Below are 13,927 nucleotides of genomic sequence, written 5' to 3' on the forward strand. Positions count from 1 at the left end.
TAGTATATATATTTCCCAGTATATATATTGAGTACCTTATATAACAATATTAAAATATCAAATGAATTTGATTAGAAGGAAAGTTGTAATGATAAAAAACTGAAAATGAAGGGGAAAAAAAAAGAGTAAATCTGTTTCAACAATAAATAAATTAAGGTTTTAAACGGGGCAAGGCGGGTACCCGGGGGGGCGTAAAAATATTAAATGGTTGTGGGGATAGGGTGGAAAGTCCCCCCGCTTTTGCGGTTTTGGGTGGGAATGAATATGGGGTTTTTAAACGGTTGCGGGGATGAGAGAGGGTACATCCGCCCAAACCCTCCCTCGTTGCCATCCCTATCGGGGTGGCTTCGGGGGTTTAATATAGCACCGAATCAAAAATTGGACCTGACTTTAAAACTAACTATAACGCATGGACGCTTACCCATTTACTCAGTAGTTCAAGTTGTTGGATAGTGCCACATATCCACCCATTTATATTCAATTATTTTTTCATTTGGATCTAACATGGAACAAATAGCCCCATGAAACACCAATACAAGGTTAACTGACTTGTGTATCTGAGGCATATAATAGGTAGGCCTTCGGTCATGATTCATTTTTTTAAGTTTGATTATCTGTTAACTCAATTTTTAACCATAGGATCGTTCGTTACTGTTTTTTTAAGAATGTATGAAGGCAATTTAATAAATTGTCCGAAAATTCTCTCATAAAATTATTTAAATAGGCATCGTTAAAAACATTTCTTTTAAATATATATAATTTTTAAATATATTTATGTCAATAGCTAACATCCGATATGCATTAGATGCATACTCTATCTACTTTTATAAAGATAGAATACCACATCAACTTCATTTAATAAAAAATATTAATGTGGCACTCTATATAGTTTTTTTCAAAAATGTGCAATGGTGTGGTACATTTATCTCATTATCTCCTTTTTATTTTATTATTTTTTGTTTGAGCTATGTATTAATATAGCTGTAGTGGGGGAAGACAAAAGTGTCCAAAAAAAAAAAAATTTAAAATACTACATAAAATAGAAAAAAGCATTAAAAATAATAATAGTAATAACCAATTCTCCACATATGCTCATTAGACTAGAGAATGTTTTGCATTGGCCGTTTTAATTTATAATTTATACTTTGAGATCTGCATTCCATAAATCATGATATACAGTATAAATTATAATATTACACACTATCAATCAATTTGCCCCCAAATAAAAGTCTTCGAGTCCACACTTCATGTACCATATAAAATATAGAGGGATGCTACGATTGTGACTTTTGTAACTTTTATTTTTCGTTTGTTGAGCCGCACTCATTTTATTTTATTTTATTTTATTGTTTTTGCTGTTTCTTTGTCGGTTCTTCTTCTCTCTCCCCCTACTCTCTTTCTCTCTGTACGTCCAAGTCGCCGGAGTCAAACAATCTGCCGTCCAAATCCAAGACAGTTTCCGCCGTCCAAATCCAAGGCAACTGTCGTTACATCTGCCCCTTCTCCTTCATCAAAACCTGCCCCTTCCCCATATTTGCAGACCCAAAATTTCTATTCTTCCCCTTCATCTTCCCCTTCTTCCTATCCCAAAAACACTTCTTCTCTCTCTACTCACCGGCGGGCGAAGAACCGGCCATCCAAGCCGCCGACCATCTCCTCACTTCCGACGCCGAGCTCCGATATTCCGGATTCGCTCACCATCACCCGAATCAACAACGGCATCTTCGGTAACCGGAAGTTTGGGTTGGACGAGGTTGTTTGCCGCCGGTGAACGTAGAAAGAGAGAGCAGGTGAGAGAGAGAAAAATGGGTTTGCAAGCAACAAGGGTTTGATATATTAGTGTCGCGGCTGGGCATAGATGAGTAGAGAGAATTGTTTTTGGGTTTGCAAGTAGGAAGAAGGGGAAGAATATGAATTTTGGGTTTGCAAATATGGGGTTTTCTACTGTAATTTTGGGTCTGCAATTTTGGATCTGCAATTTCTACTGTAATCGTCGATGCCTCTACAATTTTGGGTCTGCAAATATGGATCTCTTCCACTGTTTTGTCACCGTCATCGGCCACGAAGCAAATTGATGATCGGTTCTCTCTTCAATTTTGGGTCTGGAGATTGCTCGACTTGGGCGACTTGGACGTAGAGAGAGAAAGACAGTAGGGGGAGAGAGAAGAAGACCCGACAAAGAAACAGCAAAAAAATAAAAAAATAAACCAAAATGAGTGCCACACAACAAGAAAAATATAAAGTAATAAAAGAATGTTAGCGACAGTCGCGACGAATGTCCCTAGCATCCCTCTAAAATATGTATGTGTGTGTTTATTTTAAGTAAGAAAGGGAGACTGGTATTGTTAACTAATCATTGACTTAGGACATTACCAAGGACAGTCCTCCAGAGCAACCGCAGTTTATGTCCCGACAACGTCTTATAAATCTATGTCCCGACTCCCATCTTAGAAATCAAGCATATATAACCCTCCAGAGCAACCACCGTCTCTCTCTCTTTATTATGCCGAGATCAACCGATCGTGCGTGCGCTCGTGATTGCGGTTTCCTCATCCGGAAATGCGTCGTTACTATAATCTCCAGCATCATCTTCGCCCTGATACTCGTCTTTCTCATTATCAAACCGAAAGTGATCAAATTCCACGTTACTGATGCTACGCTCGCCGATTTCAACCTCAACACCACCACCAACACCCTCTACTACAACCTCGCACTCAATATAACCATCAGCAACCCTAACAAGCACATCAGCGAAGACTTCAAGCGCATCGAAGCTAGGGCTTACTACGAGGACAAGATGTTTGATGCCGTGACTATGACACCATTTTATCTGGGTCACAAGAAGAACTACACGTTGAGTCCGGTATTTAAAGGGCAGAACGTCGTAATGCTTGGAAATTCTGAGCTTGCTCAATATAATTCCGATAAAAGTTCTGGAATATACCATATTGCTGTGAAGCTCCATCTTCGGATTACGGACAAGACGTATGGGATCGATCCTAGGAAGATTAAATCCGTGGTTAAGTGTGACTTCAAAGTTCCATTACTTTCTAATAGCACAACGTCCCCTACTTTTCAGACAACCATGGCCAAGTGTTCTCATTTTTAATTTAGTGGTACTTTCTAAGCTGATATTTTAATCATGCTTGTGTGTTACTGTCTGTCTTTCTTATGTACGAATAAAAATCTTCTTTCTCTCTTTCATGGATTGATACTTTGGTTATTTTCTTTACGCGGGTTAATTATGTTATATTTTTTTCTTGACGGTGTTGATTTTGGAGATATATGTATTACCTTATATTTAGTACCATGACAGATCTAGATCGTATGAATCGTTCATTTTATTTCATTTGCTTTTGTGATGGAACAGGTTTATAAGTAGTGAATTTAGTTTTTTTTTTTTTTTTCTCTTGTGATTCTTTATTTGTTTTTATATATTTAATCGTTGGTCTTCGTTTTAATTCCCTTTGGTCATTGTATTTGGATAAGATATAGTTGACCTTAAGGTGGTCGACTTCTATAAATTATAGTGGCGCATGGCCTTTTATTATTATTACTATTATTATTGCCAATTCTTGAGGTTTACTAGGGGTTTACAAACAATCCCACATCAAACACAACTCAATGGGATTCTTATGTATTGATAAAAATTAAATTCAATCCCACTCTAATATGTACTTCATATTCAACTTGATCATCATGTATTTGGTGTGTATGAACGAAATGAAATGTAATATTCATTCCAATTACTTTTGTCCATTGTTGCCGCCTTCAACCGCCACACCATCACTGCCTCCATTGCCTTCCACCATTACCACCTCCACCGAAGTTGCCTCCACCACCACGTACTTCCATGCCACCAATGCCACCACCTTCCACCACTACCACCTTTGAACACCACCACCAACATTGCACCACCCCCGTCACCGTTATCAGTATTGTTGCATACTGCTCCATCCATTGAAGCACTCATTTGAAAACAAAAGACTTGCTTCTCCTATAAATAGAGAAGCTTTGGAAGTCATTAGAGCAGAAGAGATCCAAGAGAGCTTGAGTGAGCAAAGTTAGCGAGGAGAAAATATTGTATGTATTTACATTTGAGAGTCTATAATGTCACTCACACGCTTAAAATAAAACACTTTCACGGAGCGATTAAAGTTTTTTTGTGGGGCCAAATTAATAGTATTAAATTTAAATTTAAATAATATAATTGTAACCATATATATATATATATATAAGAGAATATATGTTTGTAAATGATATAAACAGAAGAACAAAACTTGCCTAGACACTGATGAGTAGTCTATCCCTAGATCGCTGATGTGGTTCAATCAGAATTACATACATATAGTATGTGATTACAAAATTAGAAAAGTGAGTAGGCAAGTATTGTTCTTCTATTTATATAATTTATAAACATTCTCTTTAAAATAAATTAAAAAAAAACCGGTTACAATTATATTATATTATATTATTTTTAAGTTTTAATTTTATACTATTAATTTGTATAATAATTTGGCCCATCAAAAAATTGTTATATTGCAAATAAATCTAACTTGTGACCCCCAAAATTAATATTAATTAATTTTAATTGGCTCCCCAAATATTTCAAAGCACTTACTCATGGATAATATATTGACCCCAATAATTATGATTTTCATCATCCTTATCCACTTTGTCTTTGTTGGAGAATATGAATTTAGAAGTAAACATGACTTTATCTTGTTAAAATTAAATAAATTGTTAAATTTCAACCATTTAAACCTAATTTTTAAAGGTCGAATCTTGTTCATTGTTATAGAAGTTCTCACTGCAATATATCTTTATATCATCATTTTATATATACACGTGTGAAGAGAAAAAAATATATATAAAGAATGTCCACAACAATAATATTATTAACGTTTATGCTACGTTTAGTGTGCAAGAATGAAATGAAATGTAAGTGAGAATGGGAATGGAATGGAATGGTCTGTGATACCCCTCGGATCCGAGACATGGGTTGATCAGGCCCAGGCCCAAACCCGAGGGATATCAAATAATTAATATGTAATACGAACATAGATGACAAAATGAATTTAATAAATAATGTTTAAGCTGGAAAAAACTAAAAGTAAAATCCTTTATAATTAAATACGTAGAATCTGATAATCCAAAACTCCATCAGTTTAACAACTCGGGAATCCATCTCTAGTGGAGCCCTAATAAAAATCCCAAACTGAATGAAAGTAAAAACTGAAGATAAAATCCAAATCTAATATCTGGAAAGAAGTCCTACGTCGTCGGTAGAATGGAAGATCGTCTCTGCTCAGCAGGAACAAGCTCTAGATTGGAAATGTCCGATACCTGAAAAATAATGAGTGGGTCAGGCCCACATGCAAGTTCTATACTACTACTACCCAAACAGAGACCCGATAAGCATGTACATCCTAACCAACCCAACAATAGCTAATAGTCTGTAGATAAATATATATATAATCACACTACAGGACTCTCACTGGACTACAGGCCCGTCTCAACCTGACTAGTAGGCACCATGCGAAAACGCACCCAAAGGTGGGCATGACTACCTAGTCTTAACAGGGTACACATCCAACCATCATAGCCAACTATGCATCCCAATGCATATATGCTCCCTAACCAACGACTCTGAAACTCAGGCTCATATCGTGGTACCATAAAAATATATTTAAATTCCATTCCAAACCAACGTGTCACTCAATTATTTATTGATCTGACACAAAATATAGGTAGGACTTAACCTTTGTAGTTAATCCGTCCCTTAATCCAGAGTAGGTAAGACTTAACATTTTTTGAGCTGATCCCCCTAGTATGACACCGTCCCATACCGGTGCATACAAACCATCCATCCAGTATTGATAATATATATATGATAGCATAACATATCAATATCAACATATCCAATCATAAGCATAACAAGAATGTTTAATTAGCATGTTTGTTCAATACATCCAGTACCTGATTCTCTGACAAATTTTTAAATGCAGAGAAGAAATATAACCATCCTGTAACTCACAATAAGCATAATAATAATAATAATAGTATATACATGCTTACTTGTAATTACTCCACAACATCCCACAAGTTGACATAAACAAATTCTTGGTAACATCAACTAGTTTCATATTAAGTATTAACTGAATTTATATTAGTTAATAGGCTTAATCCCATACCACTGATATATGATTTACATATCAAACTCCTAATTCAATTGCTAATTTAAAATTAATTAACTTGAATCATCTACAAAATTTCAACCATGTAAACTTCCTTAAAAGTATCTTGCTAACACTTATAAATATATATAATCATTCCGTAATCTAATAAACTTAAATTAAATTACAGGAACATGATTTAACAATATTACCATTCCCAGATAAATTGCAACTCATAGGGTTATGCACTTAAAATCCTCTGCCTCCAAAAACAGTCCACAAGTTCACCTGAAACTATAACGGTTTAAATCTACCGATTTCTTTGTAATTTATTATGCATCATCACACCCTCAGGATTTCTAATAGGACTTAGATGCTACTGAAATATCCCTGCATAGCTCCTAATAGCATCTGAAAACACCAAATTCTGAAACCCGTAGCCAAAACCATCACTGAAAAGGCGAAAAAACTGAAACCTGTTGAAGGAGCCAGCTCCACACAAAGTGGAGCCGCCTCCATTCTATGATAGAGCCGGCTCCATCATGATGGAGCCGCCTCTAACTTCCTAAAGAGTCGGCTCCATCCTTAGATTGAGCCTGCTCAATCTTTTAATGGAGCCTGCTCTATTCCTCTTCCCCCTGTGCATCTTCTTCTCCAGTTCTGGCGGTGTCTGGCATCTGTATTCCACCAAATAAGTTCATTGCTGATTAAAACTAAGTCTTAGAGAGTTCCAAAGTTAATTAAATTCATAACTTATTAACCAAATCATATGAAACAAGAATTACACAAAATAGCTCCTAAGTGGATTAAAATCCATACAAGAACATATACTGTTTCAGGTATCTAGCCCTGCGTCCCAGATTAATTTTAAGATTTCCCATTATGTTTTAGAACTATTAAAATTCTTAATCCATCAATTGACATCAATAAAATCATGAATTAAGTAAAACAAAACAGTAAAACAAACAACACTGTAAAACGAACAATTTAACAGTTCATAAACATATGTTTATTAAACAATGCAAGCATGCGAACCAGATTTGTTTTAATCCTTATTTCATCCCGAGATTGTGTTAGGGATGCAAAGAACACAGGTCAAAGAGGTAGAGCTAGTTATAAAACTTGCCTGTGAGACTCGGTTCAGAAATCTCAGCGTCTTTCTTCTAAGTTTTCCCGGCGCCCCTTTGGTTTTCCTCCTCTCTGTTTCTTCTGTCTCCACAATGTGGTTAGGGTTCTAAACCGTTGACAGCCTTATACAGATATATTTATAGGTTTATAAGTTTACACAAAACCCTAGTTTAATTTAAACCCTACACTAAATCCTTAGCCGGCCATATGGAACCTAATTAATGCTTAGTTATGTCGGCTACATACGTGACGTCTAAAACCAAAACCCTTAATTAATCCTACTAACATAAAACTCTATTTATAGAAAATCCATTTATACTAAATTAAATCATTTAACAATTAATTCAATTTCAAGAAAAATAATTACTTCTATTTAAAGAAAACAATTACATCCAATAATTAAAACCCAATTAAATAAATAATTAAATAAAACAATCAAACAAAAACAAGTCATTTAAATAATTCACAGTTAAATCAATAAAACACAATTTAAATGATTAAATAAATTTCATAATTATCCTTGTTAAATTAGGGGTATTACATTCTTCCCCCCTAACAACAGGAATTCCGTCCTCGGAATTCGCTCTTACCTTCTTCCCGTAATTCAGGAAACTGTGAGCGAATGACATTCTCCCGTTCCAAAGTAGACTCAGCATCATTGTAATGACTCCACTGGATACGAACTCAAAGAAATAACCTTATTACGAAGGATTTGATCCCAACGGTAGACAATACGATACGGTGGCTCCAAATAAGTTGCATCCAGCTGCAACTTAAACTCCCCAACATCGATATGCTGATACTGATCATCATCTCGCAGAAATTTCCGCAACATTGAAACATGGAACACATTGTGTATGCGATCCAAATTATCCGACAATGCCACCCTATAAAATACAGCTCCAACTTGATCCGTAATCATGAATGGACCAACAAATTGTGGAGACAACTTCCCTTTCTTCCCAAAGCGCATTACACCTTTCATAGGAGACACTTTGAGTAGAACCTGATCCCCAACCTGAAACTCCAAAGCATGAGTGCGACGATCCGCATAACTTTTCTGCCTACTCTGAGCAGTACGCATGCGATCCCTAATAAGAGCTATCTTCTCAGAAGTATCCTTGATAAATTTAGGACCCAAGAATCTGCTCTCACCAACCTCCAACCAACAAACAGGCGATCGACATGGTCAGCCGTATAACGCCTCAAATGGTGCCATCCCAATAGTCTTCTGGAAGCTATTGTTATAAGCAAACTCCACAAGTGGCAAATAATCCTCCCAGTGTCCCTTGAAATCAAGAACACACGATCGAAGCATATCCTCCATAACCTAATTTACCCTCTCAGTCTGTCCGTCAGTCTGAGGATGATAAGTAGTACTAAGATGTAACTCTATACCCAAAGCCTGCTGAAAACTCTTCCAGAATCCCGACACAAAGCTCGATTCCCTGTCTGATATAATAGACAATGGAATGCCATACAACTTCATAATCTCGGTAGTGTAAAATCTCGCCAACTGCTCCGAGGTGAAGTCAGTGCGAATAGGTAAGAAGTGAGCTGACTTGGTCAATCTGTCAATAATGACCCAGATGAAATTGTGATCCTTGAAGGAATTTGGTAATCCCTCCACAAAATCCATAGAAATGCTCTCCCACTTCCACTTCGGTATTGGTAATGGCTGTAGAGCTCCCGGTGGCCTCTGATGATCAATCTTGATCATCTGACAAGTACTACATTAAGAAACAAAAAGAGCAATGTCTCTCTCTTCATACCTGCCCACCAAAACTGTCGCTTCATATCTTGATACATCTTGTCACCTCCCGGATTTACAGAAAACTCCGAGTGGTGAGTCTCAGTCATCACATCCTTCCTTAACCCATCTGCCGAAGGTACTACCAACCGTCCCTTGTACCTCAAACCTCTATCAGCCCCAACATAGTAAAATGGGACCCCACCAGAAGTTATCTATGTAACTTTGTCAATGCACTACTAATCCGTAAGTTGTGTCGTCAAAACCTTGTAAATGATAGAAGGTGTAACTATCATACAGGCCATGAAAGCATCTAACACCTTATCCACATTCTTCAAAGTATTCCACTCAGTGGTGAATAAAGCAGAAAGACTACCACAGGTCAGTGACTGAGTGCATCTGCCACCCCATTCGCTTGCCCTGGATGATACTGGATAGAGAAGTGATATTCTTTCACAAACTCCAACCACCTGCGCTGTCTCATATTCAGCTCCCGCTTAGTGAACAAATACTGCAGACTCTTATAGTCACTAAACAATCTGATGGACTCACCCAACAGATAATGCCTCCAAATACGTAATGCAAAGACCACAGCTGCCAACTCCAAATCATGCGTTGGATAATTTAGCTCATAAGGCTTAAGCTTCCGAGATCTATAAGAAATTGGTCACTCATCCTTTATCAAAATGCATCCAAGACCCTGCAACGAAGCATCCGTGCAAACAAGATACTCTATCCCGCAGTGTGGTGTAGACAGAATCGGTGTAGAAGTCAACTTCCTTTTGAGCTCATCAAAAGCTCGCTGACCGTGTTCATTCCACACAAACTGCACATCCTTTTTAGTCAGATGAGAGAGTGGTCCGGCTATTTTTGAGAACCCCTGGATGAACCTCCTGTAATATCCCGTCAAACCGAGGAAACTCCGAATCTTGGTAGGTGAAGTAGGCTGTTCCTACTCAACCACAGCTGAAACCTTGGTTGGATCCACCGCTATTCCTTTTTCTGACACCACATGACCCAAAAACTTCACTTCCCGCTGCCAAAATTCACATTTCTCGAACTTGGCATACAACTGGTGCTCATGAAGTGTCTACAACACAATTCGTAGATGCCTAGCATGGTCGTCCTCTGACCTAGAATAGATCAAGATATCATCAATGAAAATAATGACAAACTGATCCAAATAAGCCCTAAAGACTCTGTTCGTTAAGTCCATGAATACTGCTGGTGCGTTAGTTGTCCCAAACGGCATGACACGGAACTCATAAGGTCCATATCTAGCGAGGAACGCTGTCTTCGGAACATCTTGCTCCCGAACCCGAAGTTGACATCCATACCGCAGATCAATCTTAGAGAAATAGGTAGCTCCCTTCAACTGATCAAACAAGTCATCAATCCTGGGCAAATGATACTTGTTACGAATCGTAACCTTGTTCAACTCCCTGAAATCTATACACAAGCGGAGTGAACCATCCTTCTTCTTCATAAATAAAATTGGTGCTCCCCAGGGTGAAGTACTCCTGCGAATGAAACCCTGGCTGATTAGCTGCTGAATCTGATCCTTCAGCTCGCGCATCTCCACCAATGCCATCCTATACGGTGCCCTAGCAATGGGCGTAGTGCCTAGAGCTAAGTCTATCACAAAGTTAATCTCGCGACTAGGCAGCAATCCCTGGAATCTCCTGAAATACATCTAGGAAGTCCTGTAGAACTTGTATGCTATCCAATGATACAGTAATCCCCTCCTCCGTTTCCTACTCCATATGAACAAATAGGTACTAATAATTCCGCTAGAATACGGCATAACGACAACGTAAATATCCTGGCCAAGTGTGGTGAACACAATAGACCTTCCCCAAAACGAATAACTTGAGCATGGCAGTGGTAACCAATCCATCCCAAGTATCACGTCACAAGTATACTTATCCAAGACCAAATGATTTGCTAGAAATCTGAGTCTACCAATATCTAGTGTCACAGGTCCATCCTTTATGGTAGTATGCCTCAAACAATTATCCTAAAGTCTATTATATAAGTGTATCACCAACTCACCTATCAAAATTTCCTGTTTCTGAATACTCCGTAGAGCATAACACACTAAGAAGACAAAAATACTCCGCAATCTTCCCTTTTAGATTTTTTTTCTATCCTAGGAATTCCTCCTTCTAAACCAACCTTACTATATAGATTTACAAGTTCTTTTATAAACTCCTTGGTAATCGTTCCATTTTAACACCACGAACTTATAAGCAAAGCTTTGTATGTTTGCTTAGATACAAATCACTTCTACTGTGACTTTCCTTCCTGTCGCAATATACACATTCCAGTATAGTTTAATAAAACCATATATATACACATCACACGCATGCCATCACAAAAACAAATAACCAAAAACCGTGAGTTCACTTTATTAAGAACTTTTCCAAACCAAAACTGTCAAACCAAAAACCGTAAGGTATTTTTAACATAATCCTAATGTACGTGATTATATCCGTACTACACTTTTACTAATACCTCCTCTTTTACTAGTAATTAAAAGTACTCTTAAAAGAGTAGTCATCCTTGAACTCAGGTGCCCTCCATTTTGGATACAACGGTATCTCCTTCAACCTGATCTTCTTCGGGGTCTTCCTCCCTGCTTGGCTCCGCTTCGAGCACCACCGAAGTTGTGTTAGGTCCACAGTATGGTGGCCAGTCCCACACGCAAGAAATTATCATTGACTTGTACTCCGATGCAACGCCTTTTGACATCAACTCCCTGGTCTCCAATTTCGCCTTCTTGGTCCGCCTTCATAGGGGAATTACCGGAGTAACCTTCCTCGGCCTTGGGCCCTTCTTTGTTTTCATCGCGGCTCTCATCCTCTTCCTAGTGACAAACATTCTGCAATTACAGAATACACTTGACATCAGTACTTTCTAAACGAACCGTGAAGGAATTCAATGAATCCTAAACTTAAGCTCTAAACAAGAGAAAACGCTATGCGGAAGTCTTAAACGATAGAATCCTAGAGACACTTGAACCTGGAGTGCTCTGATACCAACTGTGATACCCTTCGGATCCAAGACATGGGTTGATCAGGCCCAGGCCCAAACCCCAGGGATATCAAACAATTAATATGTAATACGAACACAGATGACAAAATGAATTTAATAAATAAAGTTTAAGCTGGAAAAAACTAAAAGTAAAATCCTTTATAATTAAATACTTAGAATCTGATAATCCAAAACTCCATCAGTTTAACAACTCGGGAATCCATCTCTAGTGGAGCCCTAATAAAAATCCCAAACTGAATGAAAGTAAAAACTGAAGATAAAATCCAAATCTAATATCTGGAAAGAAATCCTACGTCATCGGTAGAATGGAAGATCGTCTCTGCTCAGCAGGAACAAGCTCTAGATTGGAAATGTCCGATACCTGAAAAATGATGAGTAGGTCAGGCCCACATGCAAGTTCTATACTACTACTACCCAAGCAAAGACCCGATACGCATGTACATCCTAACCAACCCAACAATAGCTAATAGTCCGTAGATAAATATATATATAATCACACTATAGGACTCTCACTGGACTACAGGCCCGTCTCAACCTGACTAGTAGGCACCATGCGAAAACGCACCCAAAGGTGGGCATGACTACCTAGTCCTAGCAGGGTACACATCCAACCATCATAGCCAGCTATGCATCCCAATGCATATACGCTCCCTAACCAACGACTCTGAGACTCAGACTCATATCGTGGCACTATAAAAATATATTTAAATTCCATTCCAAACCAACGTGTCACTCAATTATTTATTGATCTGACACAAAATATAGGTAGGACTTAACCTTTGTAGTTAATCCCTCCCTTAATCCAGAGTAGGTAAGTGTAATACCCCTAATTTTCATAAGGATAAAATGGGAATGGGAATTTAATTTTCAATTTTGATTTGTATTTCATTTTTTTTATTTATTTAATAATTGGACTTATTTGTTATTTGTTTAGCTTAATTGTTTTATTTGCCTAATTGATTTATTACTATTTGTGTGTATTTAATTTAATTGTTGAATTGAGATTGTTTTAATTTAATTATTTGATGATAAATGACGTGCATTTTATATGACTTATTTTGGTTAGTTGTCTACATTAATTGTTTTATTTGGTCTTGTATTTAATATAGGATTAGGGTTTTATTTTTATATGGTTTGGACGCCAACTTAGGTTAGGTTTTAATTAAACCTGGGACGGCTATATATATATTCTTGTAAGTCTGCTAGGGTTGAGACAAATCCTTTTTCACGTAAAAGTGTATTGAGAGGGAAAATAGAGAGGGTTGGAAGGAAAAACACAGAGGGAAAACTGGGCGAATCAATTAAGCTTTCAACTATGGACTGAGGGTGTACCACAGAAGAAGGAAGAGGTTGAGGGTGAGATAGAACTGGAACCGTAGGAGAGTTGCAGTTGCAGGTAGCCTACAGTTCATTGGAGAATTTAGCAACGGTGTTGAAAGGTTTCAAACTGAAACCTAAAGGCAAGTTTCAGTCTATCTCTTTCCTGTAAACTTGTGTTCTGTGCATTCTAAATAGACTCCAGGATGTTAATTAAACATTAAAAATGGATGTGTTATGCATAATTAAATCAAACTGTAATCCGTTGTTTGTTTTTGTTTAAACTGTAACTGGTTTGGTCTTAAAACTGTTCCGAGTGTGTTAAGTTTTTGATAATCAATTCATAAGGGTTTTAAAGAGTTTCTAGGACTGATTGGATTTAAAGTAGATCCTAAGAAGTTTTAAAACAATTCGGACAGAGACTTGGAATTTTGCCGGTTTTAAATAACTGAAATCGGTTTACGCATAAACTATTTTGGTTATGTATTGAACTTCTGTAATT

At 37.4% G+C, this 13,927-nt stretch overlaps 1 protein-coding gene across 1 annotated transcript; it reads left to right on the top strand.

The window, feature by feature from the left end:
• The first annotated feature begins 1,299 nt into the window (after window positions 1–1,299).
• LOC132301723 (NDR1/HIN1-like protein 10) lies at window positions 1,300–3,672 on the top strand. The gene has a single exon (XM_059798952.1). The coding sequence runs from the start codon at window positions 2,405–2,407 to the stop codon at window positions 3,107–3,109; it is 705 nt and encodes a 234-aa protein (XP_059654935.1). The 5' UTR covers window positions 1,300–2,404; the 3' UTR covers window positions 3,110–3,672.
• Window positions 3,673–13,927: the final 10,255 nt, after the last annotated feature.

This window comes from Cornus florida, unplaced genomic scaffold (assembly GCF_030987335.1).
Source record: "Cornus florida cultivar Cherokee Brave unplaced genomic scaffold, ASM3098733v1 CherokeeBrave_3.0.0_Hap2_Chr01, whole genome shotgun sequence".
NCBI lineage: Eukaryota > Viridiplantae > Streptophyta > Magnoliopsida > Cornales > Cornaceae > Cornus > Cornus florida.